We start from the raw sequence: 24540 nt of genomic DNA, 5'->3' as shown, positions 1-24540 counted from the left end.
ATGAAAGATGGGCTCTATTATTTCCCTGATGTGGCAGTGCAGAGATCAGAAAACTCTAACTCTGGACTCTAAGAGAAGGGAAATAGAAATTGAACCCATCTAACAAAGACTTTCTAGACCGCACCAATTGCAAAACGGCTCACTATGCCACCCCGGAATACAACAGGGAATATCATCCCCAATAAGGACACGCAGGTCTGTTACCAAATAATGGCAAAGAGACTCAGTCATAAATACAGATGAATAAAGTTTATTGACACTCACAAGAACAAGCTCTGAACAGAGCTATAGTTGTATTCCTCATTTGTCGCTTTGGATAAAAGCTTCTAGTAAGTAAATACATTTAAATTTGTACTTATTCTTTTTTTTTCAAGGTTTCGGGGTCTTCTGGGGCCCTTAACATGCTCATTGCACAGGCAAAACCAGCATCCCACGTTGGCTCCAGTGTGCAAAACACACCTTATGCTGGTGACCAGCAATGATCAGCTGTGATAGGAGACTTTCTAATGCCACTGAAACACTGTTATATTCAGATTTGATGTCTTGTACTGTATATCTCCATTGGCTGAAAAATCTAGAAAAATTTTTTTTTTAAGTGGAAATAAAACTGGAGATTCTCTTTTCATTTACTTGCTTTCTTGTCCTTCCAAACCTGTTCCAGTGCTGTTCTTTCATGAAACACAAAAGCATAATTTGCAGAATTTCTAATCGGATCTTTTCCATACAGTTAATGCATACCATGACCATACAGAGTCAAGCTCAAAAAAGTCTCATGAAAGTAGTAGTCCATATACTTGATATTCCAAGTCTTCTGAAGACAAGCAAAGGTGTGAGGAACACAGCTTTATTAATAATAATATGTTGTTATTCTTCTCTGCTGCAGTTCTCAGATCTCAATAATGTTTCTACATTACTTGCCATGACAATCAATTACTACACATGCACGCTTGGCATTACTGAGGCACATTTTCAGGTTCCTTAAATTGGTCCAGAAAGTAGTAGTCCATATACTTGATATTCCAAGTCTTCTGAAGACAAGCAAAGGTGTGAGGAACACAGCTTTATTCATAATAATATGTTGTTATTCTTCTCTGCTGCAGTTCTCAGATCTCAATAATGTTTCTACAATCAATTACTACACATGCACGCTTGGCATTACTGAGGCACATTTTCAGGTTCCTTAAATTGGTCCGTAATTATTATTTTAAGAATGTTGCTATTTTCTTGAATTATGTTATGACAATATGATATTTTATATCATTGTAAACAAGCAATAAAGATTGAAAATTACAAATACAAAATAATCAGTTCCCCATTTAGGACTTTTACAAAAAAATTCATTGAAAGAGTTGACGAATGTAACCGAGATGAGAGCTCTCTGACTGAATCACGTTGGAAACCTCAATAAAAGAGACATACAAACAGAAGGGAGAACAATGGCTCTATTGGCCTGTGGTGTTGCTCCTGAGTGTCACTGCCTGTACTTGGTGGTGAATGGTTTTGAGGGAAAATTATCCATTGTGTCTCTTTACTTCTCACTGGTCTGATAGCGTCAAAGGTTGTGGGTTCATGATCAATTATTGCTAATTCTACATTTCAAGACTTGGTGAAGAGATCTGCCATCGCTATGGAGAGGTAGGTGATCTATTCAGTGTGTTTGTCGTTTGTTAGTGTTTGGGTGGTTTTATCATGTACTATAGAAAAATGCTCTTGGAAGTGTACTATTACACTCTAAAAAATGCTGGGTTGTTTCAACCCAACTTTGGGTCAAATATGGACTAACCCAACTGTTGGGTTAAATTTTTACATTAAATTTTTAACCCAAAAGTTGGGTTAGTCCAAATTTGACCCAAAGTTGGGTTGAAATAACCCAGCATTTTTTAGAGTGTAATTTTGTTTGTAACATTGCTTAATAATGTTAATTGTACAAGATTTCCTTGTAAACCAGTGTCAAATAATCAGCACAATTTCTTTATTTTCATGCAAAAATCTCAATATTTGTTGCTACATCTCAGAGGATGTTTCTCAGATCACAATCTGTCTTCCAAACAAAAAGTGGTATATAAGCAATGTTCCAAGTCACTGCAATCTGCAATCTATGTAAAATCGGCAATCTAATTATGTTATCAAAATGGTGTAAGAAGAGGCCATTGCAAAAGACTTTAACTGTGCAGAAGTTGGGAAAAAATGTGCCTGTTGCTATTATAATTAGCTGAAAATAAAACCATAAAAAAAAGTTCATTACTCGAAGTAAAATAAATGTTAACAGACAATAAAACATGCAAAACCTATGGCAAGACAACATTTCAACCATTTAAAACTGCACGATAAAAAATTAACTGTTGACAGCCTTATAAAAATAAGTGCATGTAATTTAATTAAGTTCATTTAAATGCCTATGGTACACATTTTTACCTAAAGTAACCCCGATTGTTCAGATCGAAGTTCACTTGAATGTAAATCTCTAGTGTGTGCAACAAGTGCTTTTTAAGAGCTCTTTACTAGTTGCAGCCAAATGTGGTCTTTGAACAACAACAGTGACCTCGTTCTGTAAACTGACTGACCAAAGAGTCATTTACTCGTGTGGGGCAGATCAAACGGCACAAAGGTACCTAGCCAGTGTTATTCTGTGCCTTTTTGCCTATGCTAAAAATAATATCAAAAGCACAGTTTAGTCAGCATTGTCTTACTGGGATTCTAACTAAGGGGGTGTTTACACAGCACCGTTTTTGATTAAACACTTTTTATGCGTTTTGGCCGTTTATTTACACAGCAACAGCATTTTGGGGACCTGAAATTGCAAACTTTTGAAAATGTGTCTCAAGTATTTTTTTGAAAATGATGTCATATGCATGCGTATTACATGTTCAGTCTATAGGTACAGCATGTGTGCATGCGTGTAGTGTTTCTTTACAATGAGACATCGCCAACTACTGGCCTGGCATGCATAATAAAGCATTTTTTTGTCGTTTTGTGAACGGGAATGGTTTTGACAGCGCAGTTCTCTGTACGCAAAACTTCAAAAATGCAAAGGAAACATTTTTCTGTTTTTAGTACATTGTGGTTGTGTAAACGTACCCCAAAACGGAGTCCAAACTGTAACAGCAGCGGTTCCTTTCTGCTTCCTGTGTGGTCTGGATCCATGACAGTGCCAGGCACAAACATGATAGTCATGAACTTCACTGTGAGCAGATTGCAAAACAGATATATTCACTCAAACATTCCATCAGAGCATAATCATTCTCACTGTTTGGATGTCTAATGAGCACTTAGTAAACTAATATCATTGGCAATACAACAGAGCTTTTACTGTTGTTTATATTGGGGTTGGGAATGGTAACTGGGAAACATTCCTTGAAGGAGGTATACTTTGGGTATTACAAGCAGTTTTCGATTTTTTTTTTTTTGGAGGCTTATGGAGAGCAGTGATTCCCAGGGTGTCCTTAAGCAGGCTCAAAGAGGTGTAAATGCAGTGTGTTCCCTTGTGGTTGATATTTCATTACTTGTTCAGCTTCTATGGTATTTCATTTCCACTCTAAATGAGTTTTAGCATTTAAGATGCCATTTATTTGCCCAGGGTTTCTGACTTCTTTAAATAGCCTGATTATGTTAGCTCTTCTCACCTTAGACAGCAGTGCTGCTGTTTAAGCAGTCCTCCCTGTACCAGATGTTAATGCTTATTATTACACGGCTCTGTCGACTAGCCGTGTAATAAGCGGGATAATGTACATCCAACCGGTTGTTATCTCAGAATAAACCTCTTCAGGCTGATACAAGAGCCCTCCGCTTCGCGTCAGGGTCCTGATCACCCTGTTGGGGTTTATTCTGTGATAACAACCGGCTGGATGTACATTATCCCTTACTTATTAGTGTTATACTTGGTTTTAATCAGTGGCATTTATATCTTTATATCTCTCATTCGGTGCTCTCAGATCCAGTTAAATCTCAAAATATAATGCACCCAAATCTGCCATCACATACTATAAATATGTAACTGACAAGCATTCATAGTTATTGTTTTTAAAAGAAACTCCCTCTTGCACTTTAGGCAAGAAATATGCTCAGGTATACACAAAGACTCAAATCCTAGAATTGCCTCAACTGAATAAGAAGTAAATGATTTCTAGTTGGTTTGTTTTTAGACCAAGTATAAGTTGTGCTGCTCTATCCTTCAATAATAGCCTGTTACATTCAGATTGTGACAGGATCACAAAACTCAAACTGTTATAATGCAAGCATGTGGAACTGAACTCATGCACTATGCAAAAGCAGTTGTCTGCTGATCCAGTCTATTCACCTTTGATTAAATCAGAACAAATCAGGTTACGCACAGATGCTATCTGACCCTTTTACCTTGGAAACAATCACAGTTTTTGAGTTTTGGGATGATTACGACATGCTTCATCAGTAGGTTGGGGTGCTGTTTATGAAGTTCGCCCAGCCTACGGAGTTTGGAAGGGCGATCATCGCACATGGCACATAAATCGCCCGTGAAATACTGGCAGTTTTTCTAGTTTTGAGCTATTTCCTTCCAGACATTCAAGACAGTCAAGAGGTTGTAAGGACGGATAACATATCAGTAATCCCACGCATACACCGGCAAGGGGAAATGTGTTCTGGCCTCATTGGAGGTTAGCACATAGTTTTTTGGGTGCAAAATAAGTTTCTGTCGCTAAGGGCTGTGCATATCCTAGGTCAGTTGAATTTGGGGGCAGATCTTCACTTGAGGGATGAGTTGAGGCCCAGCTATATAAAATATAGCCTCCAATACTATATTTTATATCTCATGCAATAACATTCATACATCATTAAGTGTAGCTTAAGTGTAGCCTATACCCTAATATTTAGGGCCACTGTACATATATGGAGGAATTTACTGTATATTCTTTAAGCGTTATTTACATCGATATAACATTTAACAATATAAACTAGGAAATGAGGCTTCTGACCTTTTCAAAGGAAAACAAGTTCAAATGCTCAACTTTATTTGGATTTGCTCCTACATCTGCAAGAGAAGGTTTATATCAGCATTTCTTGTTTATATACAACAACCACCTACAAGCTTGAGTGAAGGTTCCCTGCACATAAATCTTGTGCTTTTGGAAGAGGTATTTTAAAATGATTCAAATCTAATCAAATACATTTGAACCCCATTATTGATTTAATCAGACTCTAATTCAAATTAGATCTCAAAAGGCTGAGATTCTGTTTACATTAATCCTCATTTTAAATGCAATCTTAATTTAGATATTTCATTAGTCGAGATGTTCTCATTTTAAAAACTCATTCATTTAGGACCTCATATTCATGAGTCTTATGGTCACAATCTGGCTAGTTTAATCATAAATCTGGCCCACTGCTTACTCACAACTAAATTATAATTACAGTTAGACCACGATAGAGCCGGTGGAGTAAAGAACCATAGCAGAGCAGTGACTGACAGTGACTCTGACTCATGAGACCTCATTCATACGCTGCATACGTCAACTGAAACACAGCGGGCCGCAGTTGGTGATGAAGCAAGCAAAAGCCAATGAGCTTTTGATACCACAGACATAATGTCATAACACTTCTTGAGGGTCCATAATTTGAATTTTCTAATGAGTGCGAAATTTCTATATTTATTTATTTAATTATATATAATTTGTTGATGAGACATTCTACTGCACAGGTCACACTGTTCTTCAATCTTCATTTAGCTAATTCAGTACAACTGAATAGTTTTTTTTTTTTGGTTATGGATCTTTCTAAATGAACACAAATGGGAATCATTAAACTTATTTACATTGAAAAACAGCAAAGTCACTCTAAGCTCATGGTGTACACTTCCCTAAAAGTCACTCTAAATTTGACAGCCCTGCCATCTAGTGGTCTAAAAAAATAGCACAGCTGCAAATTCTGATACTACTGATATTTTTGTAAGTATGTGATGAAAGATAGGGTGACCATACGTGCCATTTTCCCAGGACGCGTATTCACCCTATGAAAGACAACAACAAACCTAATTCTTAAAAATATGTAACCGAAGATCCCGATAAAACAATTATTTCTTTTCTATTATTTATCTATATGTCATGTGGCAAATAGGCTTCTATTTTGCATCTTAGTAGTTACAAAATAGATTATCAGCATGACAGTTTGAGTAAAAAGTTGAATAGAAAATGCGCATGAATTTTAGAATTTCTAGAGAAAGTCTCTCGTGTTTGCTTTAATGATCACTTAACAAGTGATGCTGGATTTCACAAAGTTTGTGCAAAGCCTGATGATCATTTACAGTATGTTTACACGGCGTTTTAAATCATGGCGGGTGAGGGTATTTTCATTCACGTTTGGCCAATCAATGTCTACTTACGTCACGACATCAGTGGCTCAACTTCAGTTTTGCGAAGCTACGAGAGTACTTTTTGTGTGCAAAGAAAATAAAAAGAACAATTCTTCTCCCCCGAGTTACGTATTCTGCCATTTTGGAGAGTACCCAAGAACGTAATCAATGTAATCAGCGTTGTTTACGCTTAGTGTAAAGCCTGTGTATGCCTTGTTTGTGATACTCTCCAAAATGGCGGAAGACAGTAACTCGGGGGAGAAAAATTGTTGAATCCACTGATGTCACATGGACTGTTTTGCCGATGTCCTTACTACGTTTCTGGACCTGGGAACATTACAGCTGCGTTGCTGTCTATGGAGGGTCAGAGAGCTCTCAGATTTTATCAAAAATATCTTAATTTGTGTTTCGAAGATAAACGAAGGTATTACGCGTTTGGAACGACATGAAGGTGAGTAATTACCCTTATGAAAAAGAAGTTTATTCAAGTGTGCTATTAGTATTTGAACTTTACTTAAGTATACTTACTAAAATAAACTTGAAGTATACTACTTTTTGGTAAGGGTAATGACAATTTTCATTTTGGGGCGAACTAACCCTTTAAAATGATAATAGAATACTTCAACAGAATCAGGGGAATGTCACCAGTGACATGATGTCATCCTTTAAATTCTAATTCCAAAACAGATACATGTACTTTCCAGAGCACAAAACGTCTGATTACAGGATAGGAGTTTCTCAACAGCATTTTGACAGAACTACCCCCCAAAATATTGTGAGACCAGCATGTATGTCAGTATGTTTATCAGTATCACTGCATAAATTATACGCACATCTTCTCATGTCAGTCATGACATATATGGTCGCCTGAGATAGCACTCATTAGCGTAATAATATTGGTCAGTGATGGCTGTTATTGCTGTCAGAGCTGAAGTGGGGAGGCCTGGGGTGTGAGTTGGCTGAGTTCACCCAGAACGTTGCAGCTCTGTTGGGCCTCTGAGGAAGAGATCTGGCTCTCCGTTGCTATTACAACCCTGGTGACCCCGGGAGTGAAGAAGAGTCCTTAGGCTTCGTCTCACATCCTGCATGACATGGGCAATTTTGACAAGATCATGTGAACGAGAAATAACCTCAGGCTTGCTGAAGTGGAGTGTTAAAAACTATTCTATACGACGAGCGCAATATCTATGATTGTGTTGGCATGTATGCAACAGCTGTAAGCTCCACAAGTTTTGGTGTCTGGGTTCGCTTTAAACAAAAATGGTAAAATCCATAGACTTATAATGAAGGAAAAACCCAAGCCATGTCTAGAGATCAAAATATTGAATACAAACATGCTAAAAACACAATTTAGAAACTGAATAGAAATGGCTTATAACACAGTAAACATGTGCCAGTGAGTTTTGCATGGGATGTTTTCTTCAGAATATGTAAAAGTTTCATCTATTAATGCTTTTATTTAGTTTTGTGCATATTATGCAATGCATGTATTTATCTGTGACTGTCAAAATGAGATCTAGCTATGGAAAACAGAACAGCCTGCGTCTGTTAAACTGCTGTTTGTGAAATATTGTTTTCAACTTTAGCTGGACTAAAGGAAATGGAAAAAAGATTCTTATCCAGGAAAACCCTTCACATGTCATCTGACATCTGCAGATGTGAGTAAAGAAAAAAGCAAGGTGTCTTGACACAAGCAAGAAAAAGAGTTCCAGAACAACAAAGTTCAGTAAGATATCTGATTTAAATGTGTTTTACAGTTTACATGTTTTAGGAGGTCATGCCTGAAATATGGCCAGAAGTTTACACACAGACAGTCATGAATCAGTCTCATGATGAAACCATTTCGATCCAGAAAAGATGACACTTTATACTGTTCTCTGCAAGGAAAGTGAAGCATTTCATGAATTACTGAACAGGCAGAAAAGTCATTTCCTTCAGCAGCCATGCTTTGAAGGAGAATTGCTGATTCACAGATAAACAGATTTATCAATGTTCTTAAGTGCAGCAAAAAATGTTTAGTGTATTTTAAGTTGAATCTGTAATTGTTACAGTTTTGTCCTCAACCGGTTTAAGTGTGAGCCCACTGATCGTGGATTTGGGAATGCGTTTGTAACACTGTACAGCCACATCACAGCATGCTGACTCGGCTGCAGCAGTAGATATACATTATCTTGTAATTTGTGTGATGTTCCAGCAATGTCCTTCTGCACTTGATTATAGTACTAGCCGAACAAGAGACTTCAGACTTCAAGTCTCTTTGGCAATGTTGGCATGAACCTTTGGGCAGTTGTTCTAAGTCACCTCAGTAGATTCATGTTTTCATCAAACTCTCTGTAAGTGGCATTGACCCAAAGGCAGCCCTAAGCCTGGCTCAATGAGAAGATGTAACCAAATGAGACTGCCACAACAGAAACCGCCTATAGGTTAGCCGCCACACTATCTGATGGGTCCACCCAGTGTGTGTGTGTATATTTCTGTGACTGAGGGAGAGTCAGTATATGGTAGCGGTTCTTTGGAAGGGCTTTGGAGAAACATGCTTGTTGTTTAGATGGGGGTTTCTGTCAGTGTTTCTCTGAGGGCACTTCTCAGTTGAACATGATTTATTACATAAACCCTGACATCTGTGACCTAGGACCACCCTCATGAACATAAGATTTTTGGAGAAACTAACGTTGACGTTAGAAAGAGCAAATACTGGTTGCTCACTTCACCAGCCAGTCCAACTGCATCATTCTGATTGAAAAAAGCAACCAAACTAGCTTTGAGGACAGATATTGTTGCTAACCCACTACTGAAACTAATTAAAGTGATCATTTAAATTTTGTTTTCATTAACTCACTCTCATCCCAAAACATGCATTATATCTTCTTCTTCTTTTTTTTTTTAAGTGGAGCATGAAATGATGTCCCTGACAAATACAGTAATACTAACCATAATGTTGTAAGACAGTAGATCACTTTAAATGAATGTTTCATTACATATATTACCAATTTAATGAATCATTACTTAAACATGCATTCACCACCATTTATCAGAGACTGTGTCCATTTAGACCTGTTGAGCACCACTTTTTAGAGTACATACAGATCATGTCATGCATGTATACTTAGGGCGGATTTGCTGTCGGCCAGTTGTGCTACTTATATTGCAAATGAAAATGGTGAATCAGTGCATACTGTGTCATTGATGAACCACTTTTATGATACTGTAATGGTGCTTGCTTAGTCATTTTGAAGCTTGACAGCTCCAGTGTCCATTTCATTACATGGAATAGAGCAAGTAAGATCATCTTCAAAAATTCAGCTTTTGTGTTATACATGAGAGAAAGGCAAGCAGGTTTGGAACCACAAAAGAGTGTGTAAATGATGAGTTTTCCCAGATTACTATGCATTTAAGAGTTCATTTAGTTTTTTTTTTTATAGTTACAGATTGACTAAGATATCTAGCAAATGTCTCCTCTGATCATGATAAACCACAGGCATTTGCAGAATACATATATTTGCATACAATATCAGTATGTTTTTTGATGATGGTTGGTGATTGCATATTGATTTTAATGATTTTGGCGATTGCATATGAAAGCTTTTGTTTACATTTTTGGAGACCTACAGATTTTGGAGCAATGCATGGCACATGTGCTCTCACATGACTCGGTTGAGGTGACATGAATGGGTGCTGTACCTAAATTGCTATGAAGTTTTAGCAGACACTCATCTTGAGAATGACCGATGAGGGGTGTATGGCATTTGCAATGTGTTCTGTCGTGGAAGTGGTCAGAGAGGCATGGCCTCTAGAGGATGGAGGCCAACGGCCCATCTGAATGGGTGGGCTGCACATCCAGAGAGGCTTAAGAACACACACGTCCATGGAAGTAAGTCCACTGATAGTTTTCTGTTCACTGAACATACAATGCTCTGTCATGGCACTATGTGTACAGCGAATGAGATAGTAAGGCACTCCCTCTAGACAACAGCCTTTCTTCTGCAGAGCTGTGATGAGCGGAACAAATTAAAACCATTATATAACACAAAGATATTAAGGTTCATCTCTGTCTTTCTGCATTCAAGATCTGAATAATCGTTTATATTGTTTGAGTTACAGGTTTATTCAGATCAATAATACTGCATAATTTCTGTTGTGCTACAAAGTACATTGTGCATTTTTTTTTCCAAGTATAGTCAAATATACACAGAATATATACAATTTTAGTTCTCTGCAGGGTTGGAAATCAGCAGGGAATGGGGCAAAAATAAACAAAATATGCCCACAAAATATTAAACTAAAGTCATGATTAAAGTCATTGACTGCTTCAGGGAACTGAAATGTTTATTGCTCGCTTTATTCCCAGTTTGAACAACTGTTTTGTTTTTCATACTACTATGATTGGCAATGTGAAGTCTTGCTTTTTTAATACATAAAAAGCAATAAACTACATCATAATCAGTTCTCAGTTTATTTTGTCTATGCAGCCAACAAGAATATGACATGCAGTTTCCACAGATGTGGCAAATTCTTTATGTGTTCTATTAATCAACATTAAAAGTCATTATAACAATATAAAGGGAAATAACTGACAATAATGATTTCATTACTTAATATTTCATAATATTGCAGCCCTAGCCTGTACCACCTTTGCGGTGTGACTTCTGTTGATGTTGATGAAATTGTATTGATAACAGCCTACAGTATTCTGATTGACCGAATAAATACTTGAATAAATATTTGACCTAAAAGACAACACAAATGCATTTAATAAGGTAATTTAAAAAAGATATTTTATAAATATAATAGATTTTATAAAAATAAATTGCCCATGTATGGAAATCAATTAGATGATGCATTTATTGCTCCTTAATGAAAAGGTTCAACAATCTGAGATGCATGAATGATGGGACACACAATGACCTCCCTATAAGAGAAGGGAATTGTCTGGAGAAAGCAACTGGTTTCTTCTTGGTGCCTGGACAGTAAAAGAAAGTGAAATCAAACTGGTCAAAGAAAGGAGCCCATCGAGCCTAATAAGGAGTCAATGTTTGACTTGTTGGAGGTACTCCAGGTTGCAATGATCTGTCCAAACCAGGAATGCATTTTGAGCCCCGTCCAACCAATGTCTCCACTTTTCCAAGGCCAGCTTGACAGCCAACAGTTCACAATGGGGGGTCAAGTGATATTACAGGAAGACACAAGGATGAAGCATTAATTTTTCAGCAAAATCGACTACATTTTGATAAATGCCATGAGCATGATCTAAAATCTACTTGAATTTTGGTTTTACAATTACTCCAGACTGTTTTTCAATGTAGCCTATCTCTGATATTTCTAACACGTAAAGGGGTCATCCGATGCTACATGCACTTTTACAAGTTGTTTGAACTGAAATGTGTGTTGGCAGTGTGTGTACACACCCCCCCTATAATGATAAAAATCCACCCAGTGTTTTTTTTTTAATCTACTAAAATATTTACCCCTTTCTCAAGCCGATCTCAGATGCCTGTCTGTGTGACGTCACAAAAACAGGCCCCTCCCACGATAGTTTGATTGACAGTACCGTTTCAGCACAGACTGGACTGGCGTCTTACCTTAGACCCGCCCTGAGTGAGCTGTCATCAGTCCGCCATTGTTTCACCGCCGGAGCAGATGTAGACAAGAATGACTCCTAAGCGATTGAGGTGTTCTGTTGTTAAATGTAATAATGAACATAGCAGTCGTCATTTACTCCCGACATCTGAGCCGCTGAAGACGCAGTGGATTACGTTTGTTTTTGAAGGAAATGCGCCCCCTATCTACATAAATGTGTCTATGTTCGCGCGAATCATTCGTGATCCAGTATAAAGTTTTTTATAAAGTATAAAGTATAAAGTTTTTTAATGAATCTTTGCAAATCGCCTTTCCTAATAATGCGCTAATTAGCAAGTTTCACGATGAATGCGGCTAAAGTAAACAGTCCCTCAGAGAGCGGCTCGGAAGAGAGGTCAGCAGAGCTCATTAACATTTAAAGGAAAATGCTACAAAACGGCTTGATCTGAAAAGAGCTGTTTTTGACAGGGTAAAAAAAGTGTTTTTTACACTACCATTGAGAAATTTTAACCAAACTATGTTGCAGACTTTTCATTAAGACCCTAAGGAATCATATCAACTTGTGGAAAATGGGCATCGGATGACCCCTTTAAACGAACAAGATGACCTCATAAAAACACTTTCATGACACAGTAATTAACATATTTTATGGATATTGTTGGTGGAAATGAAAGAACCAACCCAGTCTGATAAAAATACGTACCTCTGGGTACTTTTCTGCAACACCGTTTTTACGTACCTTACTGCACGTTTCGCCGCAGTTTCAAAGAGAAATGTCCACTGAGTGGCGCTAAAACACGGGTTCAATACGTCAACCCTGGCACGTTTTTATTAAGTTGATATAGGTACGTATTGCTGTGTTTTTATTACGTTTCTTCAGGTATGTATTGCGGCGATTCAGAATTCAAATATCCGGGGACTGTCGCTAAAAGTTAATGCTCTATCGTGTTGGAAATATGCCCTACACCAAACCCAACCCTAAACCTACCCGATAGTGTTAACAAATGCACAACTGATATAAAAACAACATTTTTGATGCCCCCAGGTACGTATTTGCCATGAGACCGGGTAGGAAAGAACTGTTACAAATCAAACTTTTAAATATCAATTGAAACAGTATAATTGCAAGCCAGAATATACTTGGGCACAGACTTGGTTAACCTGCTCACCATCAAGAATGAGAACCTCTGCCAACACTATATATGCTACAGTGTTCCTTGGAGAATGCCCAAGCAATATGTTGGATAAGACACGGTGTAGTGCATTGAAGATCTTGTCTTTCCATCCTATCTCCTACTCCTCGCCTGGGCAGAACATCTAAATATTATGACATACAAGAGAGCATAAAATGTCAGGCACATAAATGCTTTATATTTAGTAAATCTTGCTGAAAATAGACGATTAAGCAGTTCGTGTTCAATATGTTTAGGTTTTGTTCCTCTGTAAGTTAAACAACACTTGTATGTAAATGAACCTCCATGCAGAACACTAAGCCAGTCGATTTGCCAGTCACACTTTTATAAGCACATTTGAACTTTTCTAGTAAACCTACTTCTTGTAGCATATTCAAGTGGTTTTGTTATGAGTACAGCACGTGAGGGCGTCATGGCAATTGTGCTGGAACACACCAGCGGTCAGTCTAGGCGTTTAAACCCTTGATTCAGGGCTATTAGCCTGAGGAACTATTTCTCTCGCAGTTTTTTTCTTTCTCTTTATACTTCCTCTCCCGACGGTGGGTGCAAAACAACCGAGAGTCAGAGATGAGTGTGAGGCGGCAATGAGACTCCCCAATGAGGATGCGGAGCGATCTCTGCGGCTGTTAGATGATGATGGATCACAATTCCTTTGACTGTGGGCCGGCTTCACTGAGCGCAGCTGAGATGGAAAGCTGAGGGGTCGCCGCAGTTTGGCGGAAAGTTCTGAGCGGATGGAGCGCACGTCTTCTGGAGGTGTTTCCTCAGCGCAACTTCTCAAGGTCTGTAGTTTCCTCATAGTATGTAACACGTGTGAGAGACGAAAGATATCACCGATCTAAAAATCCCATAAACATTATTCGGCTGTTTAACGTATAATAAAACATAATAAAATAGAATAAAAAATGTATACGCTACTGGTAATTTAACCATTAATATTAAGGACACTTCCTTTAACTCTAAAACACAAGGCAATGCAATGCAAGGTTCAAAATACAGGTAAAACACCTGTAAAAATCCATACGGATTCCTTCATATTGATACAGCAGATCCATTTTTCAAGATAAACTTTCTAATTGTTAGTTTATTTAATTCCAGGTTTACAGTAAAAGAAACTACTTGTTCTCAGACTTTGATACATTTGGCATTTACATTTTGCAGTTGTTCATGCAGAATATTATGTATGTGTTTTAAGTGACTTAATTACAAGACTTACAAGTCATATTTGAATGTATATGAACAAATGTGTGAAATGTACTGTATGCATTTTGTGATTTATTTTACAAAATGTTGGTTATCTACATTTTTATGTTAACGGTCTGTAGTTATGATATTATACCTTTAATTCGTTTTTATACACATTCTCTGTGCTGTATAATAATACAATCTAAATTTAGCTCAAGCTGATTTATTGAAAACTGCTCAAATCAACAAGACTAGCTGCTATCAGATTTTGTTCATTAATTAAGGGCATATTTTTAAGACATTTTTGCCTTCCTTAATTCTATGGCAAATCAAACACAGTTAGGCGCACAAGTTTTACCTCACTGGCAGTGACAGTATTCGTGTTTAGTTGCACATTGTGTAAGTTTCCGTTGCATATTTTGTCTGTGTTTTGCAGTTTTATGGACAGAACAGATAACAGATGTGCACTGTACTGTAGCTGAAGATTTAGCCCCTATGTGCTAAGAAATATGTAAACATTTACAACAGAATCATCTAATCTATTGTTCAAGTCTCATCTGTGTTATTAACTTCTGGAAAAGAGAAGGGGAAAATAATTATAACAACAAAATAAACTGTCTTTATTTGACTACCTCCTTTAGTCATCCTTTGACATATATTTAGATTTATGATCTGCATGTTTACTCTGAGCTTTTGTTATAGGCAGTTATCACACACACACACACACACACACACACACACACACACACACACACACACTCATTCATTCAGGGGCTTATTTACAATGTGTTTAAGTCACACCCACCAGACAACTTTTTGGGACTGTATTCGAAAGTCTTTGTAATTCCACATTTGATTCCAGGAATGAGACTGAAGTAATAAGGTCATGAACGATGTTGAATATTTCTCATTGACTGATAATGATTTGATTGGCAAAAAAGTGACTAATAGAAATGCATAACCATAACCAAACTCGACATGACCTTACCTTAACTGACCTGGATAAATGACAACCTGCACATGTTGTTCCATGACTGTACTCTTTACCCCATGTGCACAACCTGATAACTGAAAACATATTGCCAATTACAATGAGCAAACTTGAGCAAAATGACTCATTTCATTTCAGACTCAAATCACTGCTGAGGTTTTAGCAACTGCATTTAAAGATTGCACACTTTTTTACACGTTCCTTTGAAAGGATCCACTCAACCAAACACCTATTTTCCCCTGAGGTGTCTCAGGCTATGAGGTTCCACGAATAGCGAGTACCATCTGTGTCCAGTTATCCTTGCTTTCCTCTAAGATACACAATGTGAGCCTGTGGCAGCCATTCCTGCCGGTTCAGATGGTATGAGAGAAGGCAAATCCCACATTAGGGAATGGCATGTTGAAAACACAAACAGGGGCCAGTTCATATACTCCAGGGAGAAACAGCTTTTTTTTTGCAAACCTTTCCAAACGCGTAAATCTATGTTTTAATTGACTGTTTACTAAGCTCCTCCCCTTGGGGTTGATCTTGCTCGCTCAGACTTTACATCCGATAGGAATGAATTTGAGATTTCTATTAACTGGATCCTTATCGACCCCTTGATTTTGATCGAGGGAGGGAGTCTACACATATGTCAGACATCTCTACATATTATAATGCAACATGATTGTGATGTCACGGTGCAGATTGTGTCGTTACCCCCACCCCATGCAACTCTATGATATACGAGTTATTTTGAGATGAAGCTACATAATACTTGTTGCTACACTTGTTTGTTACACAGTCATATATTATTGTATTGCTATTTAATTTGTTTGTGCAATATTTTCTCCAACCGCCCAAGCAACAGGAAAAAAAAAAAAAAAAAAAAAAGAGCAAACAATAAATCAGCTTCATAGTAGATTCCAAGTGATCAAGAATTTAGGACTTTTGCTGTCAGCCTCTTCCAGTTATTTTGGCAGTACAAAAACATTATGCTGCGTGATGTTGCAAATTAGAATTTGTTATCATTGTTTGAATTTATTATCATAATTATAAACACACTAGTTTGTAGTGCAAACAAGTTTTACTGCTTACTGCACTTTATTAAGCTGGTTGCACACCAGACGAGAAGCGCCACACCAGACATAATAAAAAAGAAGTCTTGCAGAAAACAGAAAATAGCTTACTTCAGTGTTCAAAAACTAGGAACAAGAAAACTGAATGTAAAACCAGAATATGGGGAATAACCAGAATATAAAACAAATTAGGTTAAAAACTTCAAGAGGGATTCTGGTTATGTTTAGGGTTAAGGGTTGGTTAGGAGAATATATTAAAAGTGGGGTAAGTGATTTCTGGTAGCCAATGTTGATATTTCAAATCACCAAAACAAGCACGCCCCTACCCCAAAAGGGACTCGCCCCTATTTTGATAGCTCCGCCCCACACATACGTACGCAACCCATGCAATGATTGTGGCGGAATCTGCTGTATTATTATTATCTGCTGTATTAAACATATTATCTTACTTTTCGGACACACGAAATTTACACGGGTCCTACTTGCCTTATCGTAAGCCTTCTTTTGTTCTGCAGATGTTTTCCTCTTTTGTTTTTTATGTGCCATCTCTATCTTTCTGTCGTCGCTTGGCTCGGCTAATGTCCGTCCTGTGCACTGAGAGCTCTCTCCTCCGCATCATGAGTAGACACGCCCCTTACTGCTGATTGGCTACAAGTTTGTTTTGGTACTCAGCCCGACTCAGTTTTCTAAAGCGTTTTTGAAAAAATACATACCCCACCTTTGATTAAATTTAAATAGAATAGTAAATAATCCCTTTAAAAAATAACATTACAAATGAAGAGTTCAGATGCAAAAGCCTCTAAGTGCCATCTGAAATTTTCTAAAATGAGCATTTTTCAGGCTTTCATGTGTAGGTTCAGTAATTTCACTTTAATGGCAATGAATAGGTTATTTTCTTTGCCATTAAAGTGAAATATCTGAACATAAATATAGGAGTCTGAGAAAAATGCTCATTTTAGAAGAAAATTTCAGATGGTACTTGGAGGCTTTTGCATCTGAACTCTTCATTTGTAATGTTATTTTTTGCATCTTTTGCATCTGAACTCTTCAAATATAAAATTGAATAGTATAATACTATATGTAATAGTATAAACTATTATAAACGTCTTCTACCTTCTAAAAATAAGTAAATAAATAAATAATGCAGCACCACCCAAAGTTTTAGTGCCTTTTCATGCATTTAATGTTCAGAAAATGCATGTGTTTTAACAAATAACTGAGAGTTTTCTGTCAAAAATAGATATTTTTATTAATTAAATGTTTAATACACGTGTTGTAAAGAATTTTTCAAATAGTAGAAAGAATGTCTACTATTAAAAGTCTTGAATCATGATAAAAATTTAAGGGGGTCTGAATACTTTCCGTACCCACTGTATGTTGTTTATTTAATATGATTGTGTAATGTTTACTATGATATCACTTAGTTTTTAAAAGAGCTAAAGACTCGGTTATGTGTTGGATCATGTTCTGAATAATCTTTGTCAGACAGACCCATGGGCTGAGCTCTGACAGAAATTTTGTGGCCGAGTTTTGTCCTTAGGGTCTTGTTTAGGAACAATTCAGCTGTGACCTGAAATAAACCAGTTTGGAAATGACTTGATTTGTGTGTAGTGAGAGAGAATGCTGCTTCATTGCGTGACAGACAATATCAAAGAACTGCACATCCTGTCACCTTACCTGCAGAAAAATCACTCAAAACACCATAGGAAATTCATCCATAGGGAACTATAGGCAAATAATCCAAGAAGAGTTCTCAGTAATAAACAGAGCTCTGAGAAGGGCATTGATAATGAGTATATGTCAAGGCTCCGGTCTGATCTGGGTTTGTTTATGTTGTGTCCTGGTCTGTCTGGAGCACATGGCTGTCAGTTGGTAATTATGTTTGCCATGTGCTCTATTGTCTATTGTTACCCCGCCCCTCTCGTTACCTTATCTCGTTAGGGGTAACACCTGTTTCTGATCATCAGTCGCCCTTAAATTCCCCTCTTGTTCTCTGTCCTGTGCCAGATCGAAATCTCTGCTCTGCTGAGTTAACCTGGCTCTTGTCGCTGTTGACTGTTATACTGTTTCCTGTTTTGTCTAGCCTAGTCTTGCCTAGTTTCCTTAGCTTTTATTTTACTTTTGATATTAGGGTTTTTCTTTTGATCTAGCCCAGTTCCTTCTAGCTCCTAGTTTTGGCTCCAGCCGTTTAGTTTTGTGTTAGTTTTTCCCTTCTCCTCTGCCCTCTCCAGGCCCCCGTCTGCCCTGGCTGCTGGACTCCCTTCTGTCTGCCTCCTGCCTCCTTCCCCTCGCTGCCCAGCATTCCCTGCTCCCTCCTGGAGTTCCTCTCCCTCTCCCTCCCACCATCGCCATTCTCTGGCCCCTGGAGTTATTAGGAGAGCTGGACTGTCTCGTTGCTCGTGGACCATTACTCGCGGCCATTTGCTCTGGAAACCCCCTTTTCCTAGATACCTGCTGTTGAGCTGACTTTCTTTTCCCCGGACCTGGTTGGGATCTCTCCAGATTACCCTCTCGGACAGTGGCTTCGTTCCGTTTTCTTTTGAATCTCAATAAAATCCTTGTTATCCCTGCAACTGATTCCTCTTCCTTTACCACCCCTGACAGTATAAGGTGTTTGTACTGCTGGAATGCACTGTGCATTATTCACAGTGGTCCTTTGCAGAGTATATTTGATTATTACAAAGAATATTGTACCTCTTGTTGTATTTAACTTACGATAGGCTATTTTAAGGATGTTGCATGTACAAGCACAGCCCATTATGTTTATTCTCCAGTACCTCAAACACATCAGACATCAATCAGCTTTTAAAGGAAAGTAGAGGTGTTCTTTCAGTTACACCAGTCACAGGTTGGTCCAGAAAAGAGTGAAGTTAAGGCAAGGATCTTTTTGTTAGCAGTCTTTATTTACACAACAAAGGAATCCAATATCACAGGATAAGCTAACCAAATTGCAAAAGTTTGACATAAGCAAATGTGATCATGTGTTAGGTGTATGCTAGGTTAAAGAGATGGGCCTTTATTTAAAATTCTGTCATCATTTACTCACCCTCCACTTGTTTCAAACCTATATGAGTTTCTTTCTTCTGTTGAACACAGAAAAATATATTTTGAAGAATGTAGGTAATCAAACAGTTGATGGTAGCCATTGACTTCCATAGTATGGAAAAAATACTATGGAATTAATGGCTACCAGCAAGTGTTTAGTTACACACATTCTTCAAAATGTCTTCTTTTGTGTTAAACAGAAGATAGAAAAAGTTTTTGGAATAATTAATGTTTTTGGACTAATGAAACTTGCTATATGATTTTATAGCACAATGAACTCCTTTATTTCAAAAGATGAAAGAAAATGTGATTTCTCAATTCATGACCCTTTAAAAAACATTGATCATCACTATGTTATACTTACTCAGAAAGCTGACAAGTTGATATGAGCTTTCAGGGTTTATGGTGCCTGTTTGGAACACCCTAATATCTAGTACATCTAGTGTGTGAATTTTCACGGTGCAGTCTGACAAGGTTCATTTTGCACAACAATTTTGCCGTGTTTAACACATTTATCAACCAAATATCAACCATCTTAAAGATCTTTTAAATCAGAGGTCACCAAACTTGGTCCTGGAGGGCCGGTGTCCTGCAGAGTTTAGCTCCAACTTGCCTCAGAACACCTGCCTGGAGTGACTGCGGTTTGGCCCACTGAGTGGCAAAAAGACTGAATAGCAGCATTGGTTTTCAGCATGAATGCTGCGACAGAACACACAAAACACATCTAAGAGCTTTGCAATTGACGGTACAAATAGATTTGATGGGAAATCTGAGGTATTTTTTTTACAGACTGCCGAAAGCTACAGAAAAGAGAAGCAAATGGATCCCTGCAATTCAAAGAAACAAATGGACTCCAGGCAGCGAAACACGGATTTGCAGTTATCATTTTATGTTAATATGTTGAATTTTGCTGTAAAATTCTACCCTATATATAGTATTGTTTATGTTGTATTGACAACTCATCAATTAAATATTTACCGTCTTATATTCTGCATAACTGAATGTTTTTAAGTAAACACTGACAAAAACTATACTATAAGTTTTTGGGCTGGACGACATGACGATATATATTGATATACGTGATCACTCGGATTTAGACCAACCTATTTTGTATTTACAAAATGTGTTCACAGGCAAATTTGCTTTATGTATTTCTCCGGCGTCTAAATCAGGCACATGTAAATGTCAGTAAACACCATTTCTGGCTGCATATCGATATCATGGACCACTGGATCTTTGGTAAGAAGTAAGGAACCTGATTATCGTTTGATTTACTCATGTTTTCGGAGCTTCCCTATTAAATCCAGTCATGCGGCTCTTTTGCCACTCAATCCGGCTGCGAGGGCGTGTTCTGGCGGGAAAGTTGTGTCAATGCATACACTCTATACCTAGTAAGACCTTAATTAGCTGGTTCAGGTGTGTTTGATTAGGGTTGTAGCTAAACTCTGCAGGACACCGGCCCTACAGGATTAAGGCCCTGTCCACACGAACCCGGTTATTTTTAAAACCGCAGCTTTTTCTACACGGTTTGGCCATTCGTCCACACGCAAACGCAGCACCAGTTCACTGAAACCAAACATTTTTGAAAACGCCTGCCAGGGTGAAGATTTTCAAAAACTCCGGTTGCAGTGTTATCATGTAGACAGCGACACCGCAGTTTTTGACTTGTGACGTCGGAGCCTGCGCTGTTATCTCCGCCTACTGGAAACTTTTTCAGGCTTCTGATTGGCCAACATGGCTTTACGGTTGAGATTATATCGCCACCTGTTGGTTTGGCATGCTCTTGACAGTGATTCATAGCATGCGTTTGCATTTTCATGTGGACGGAGATTTTTTTTAAAAACGGAAGAAGGAAAAACTCAGTTTATAAAAATACCCGTGTACGTGTGAACATGGCCTAAGTTTGGTGACCCCTGTTTTAGATATCTGAGTTTTTATTATATATTTTTTACATCTAAATCTTGCACCTTGCAAACATCACTGACCTGTTTTTTTTTTTCATCAGAATGTTGCCTTGTTAATGAAGCTGCATAATTCAGGTCATGGCAATCAAGTCTTTTGTGTCATTTTCCCAGTATCTTTTATATGAATGCATGTAGAATTTTTTATTTTATTCAGCTTACATTTCTCATTTTCCTTTATTTGCAGAACATAAGTAAAGAGTCTCTGTCACCAACATGAGTTGGAGCTTTCTCACTCGACTATTGGAGGAAATCCACAACCACTCCACGTTTGTGGGGAAAGTTTGGCTGACTGTGTTAATTATTTTCCGGATCGTTCTGACCGCAGTGGGAGGTGAGTCAATCTACTCCGATGAGCAGACAAAGTTCACCTGCAACACTAAGCAGCCCGGCTGTGACAACGTATGCTATGATTCCTTCGCCCCGCTGTCACACGTCCGGTTCTGGGTGTTCCAGATCATCATGATATCCACCCCCTCCGTCATGTATCTGGGTTATGCCATCCATAAGATCGCCCGTACCTCGGAGGAGGAGCGGTGCAAGAACCAGATTTATCAAAAGAGGAATCGCCACAGTCGGTGGAGAAATGGACACCACCGAGAGGAGGTCTTGGAGGAAGATGACGCCGAGCCAATGATCTATGAAGAAGACACTTTGGATGAGCAGGAGGTCAAACCAGAGACAGACAAGGGCAAAAGCCAAGATCCAGTGAAGCATGATGGCCGCCGTAGGATCATGCAAGAAGGCTTGATGAGGATGTATGTGCTTCAGCTTTTATCCCGTGCCATCTTTGAGGTGGGATTCCTCACGGGTCAATATCTCCTTTACGGCTTCCGTGTTAACCCTTCATATGTCTGCAACAAGATCCCATGCCCGCACAGAGTAGACTGCTTCGTCTCACGACCCACCGAGAAGACCATCTTTTTACTCATCATGTATGTGGTGAGCTGTCTTTGTCTGCTGCTCAATGTTTGTGAGATGTTCCACTTGGGGATTGGTGCCTTCCGTGACACTCTTCGTAAACGTCGAAGCCATGGTCAACAACCTCCATACGGCTACCCTTACTCCAGGAACATTTCTAGTTCTCCGCCAGGGTACAACCTGGTGGTTAAATCTGACAAACCGGGTCGCATTCCCAACAGCATCATCCTACAGGACCAGAACATGCCCAGAGTGCTGCCTGAACAGCATTGCACAAGTCCTGATGAGAATATTCCCTCTGACCTGGCTACACTGCACCACCATTTACGAGTAGCTCAGGAACAACTTGACATGGCGTTTCAGACATATAACACAAAAAACGCTCAGATCTCCAGAGCTAGCAGCCCTGTGTCTGGTGGCACAATGACAGAGCAGAACCGGGTCAATACAGCTCAGGAGAAAGAGGGTGCACGACCTAAATCCAGCCCTGAGAGGGCAGGGACAATAGCAAAAAATGGAAAGACTTCTGTGTGGATTTAACTGTTATCTGAATAGTCATGAACCATTATCCTCCAAAACATATTGTTTAGTTAGTGAGGGCATGACTGAACATTATGTACCCAAGTTCTGTTGAACATTAAACAAAACTGAAAAATAAATATATTGTAGAAGGGTAGTATTAATTTATGAAACTCTTTACATTGCTTTACTGTGTTCTCCCTTCCTCAGAATAATTATTTATGTGCTTCTGTACGTATGTTACATATATTAATTGTGAATTTTCTCTAAATTCCAATGCATGCAAGTGTATTGACCATATTGGAAGTCTGTCAAACAATTTAGTCTTTAATGGATCATTGATTTAATTTGACTATATAAGAACAACCCCTATGTATAAGTTCTATAAGTTCTCCTCTTTATGTTCTCCTATTATTCTTAGTCTATGGCTCTGTTCCAAACCAAAGTGAGTCCCCAAGTCTTAAAGTATATGCATACTGGCGATTCAAAAGCTGTTCTTGTCAGTAAGCAGTAAGATTATGCTGCATTATAAAATTCCTTATTTTGGCCAGATTCTGAGGCTTCACAGTTACTGTATACCTTATGGATAACGCAATCCCAGAATGCATTGTGATGAAAATATGATCACAAATGGCGGATGAAGAGCAACCCTTATATAAATATACTTGCTGTATATATTATAAAAAACGTATTAATCAAAATTGTTATCTTATTAATAATGCACTTTCACACAAGTGAATGTGCTATATGTATTTTTCACAACATCCCATCTTGCCAAATGCAATTGGAATCAATTGTCAGAGTCAATTGTGAGTTATTTGTGCTGATCATTGACATTTAATATTGTTGCTACCTATGTAAAATGGTTTCATTTTGAATAGGATGCTTAAAAGACAAGTGAGGTATCTCACAAGGTTTTGGAAGGGAGCGTTCAAATGTACAGGGATACTTCTCATCATTCACTCACTTTCATGCCATCCTAGATTACTTTCTTTCTTCTGAGGAACACGAACAGAATTTCAGAGAAAATATCCTTCTTTGTGAGTCCATATAATGCAAGTGGATGGGTCTCCCAAAGTTGACGCTTTTAAAACCATGCAAAACATAATGTTAATCCACACCTCCCAAATTGATGAATCAATGTCTTCAGAAGCAGAGTGATAGAAAAATACTAATATTTTAGACTATAAAACCATTGCTTTCTAACTGTCAGCCTGGTGTGAATATCAGCATGTTGTGAAGCATGATGTAAGCATGTTGTGAAAATTGCGTGAGAAGTGACGGTCCTCTGTACTTCTGTGTCACTTCTTGTGCAAGTTTCACAACACACATACGTCACACATCAAGTGTGAACTTATGAACCTGCATTTGAGAGTTGGCCAGAAGCTATGGTTTATAGTTCATTGTTTTATTTCAGAAGACATTGGGTCATCTACTGGAGTCATATGGTTATACCACCGTGCTCATTTTGCATGGTTTTTACGATGTGTCGACTCTGAGAGACCCATCTGCTTGCATTATATGGACTTACAGAGATTAATTATTTCTCTAAAAATCTCTGTTTGTGCTCCACAGAAGAAAGAAAGCCATATACATCTAGGACGGCATGAGGGGAAGTAAATGATGAGAGCATTTTTGGGTGGGGGATGCCTTTAATTAGTCTAAAAAAAGATTATGGTGATTTTCTTGGTTTCTTCTTTATCAAAAAACATGGATGTGCATATAATATTAATGTGCATTTATAGATTCTATTTGCATTTATATTATG

At 38.1% G+C, this 24540-nt stretch overlaps 1 protein-coding gene across 2 annotated transcripts; it reads left to right on the top strand.

The window, feature by feature from the left end:
• The first annotated feature begins 1604 nt into the window (after positions 1-1604).
• LOC107661908 (gap junction gamma-1 protein-like) lies at positions 1605-22849 on the top strand. 2 transcript variants are annotated; one of them, XM_016451696.1, is made up of 2 exons: positions 1605-1635; positions 21520-22849. In XM_016451696.1, the coding sequence occupies exon 2, from the start codon at positions 21549-21551 to the stop codon at positions 22791-22793; it is 1245 nt and encodes a 414-aa protein (XP_016307182.1). In that variant the 5' UTR covers positions 1605-1635; positions 21520-21548; the 3' UTR covers positions 22794-22849. The 2 variants fall into 2 exon arrangements, with proteins under 2 accessions (XP_016307182.1, XP_016307181.1); XM_016451695.1 differs by lacking the exon at positions 1605-1635 and adding an exon at positions 13661-13874.
• The last annotated feature ends 1691 nt before the right edge of the window (positions 22850-24540 follow it).

This window comes from Sinocyclocheilus anshuiensis, unplaced genomic scaffold (assembly GCF_001515605.1).
Source record: "Sinocyclocheilus anshuiensis isolate Anshui unplaced genomic scaffold, SAMN03320099.WGS_v1.1 scaffold723, whole genome shotgun sequence".
In the NCBI taxonomy this organism is placed as follows: Eukaryota; Metazoa; Chordata; class Actinopteri; order Cypriniformes; family Cyprinidae; genus Sinocyclocheilus; species Sinocyclocheilus anshuiensis.
Note: the sequence above shows the minus strand (reverse complement) of the source record. Positions and strands in the feature narration are given on the sequence as shown.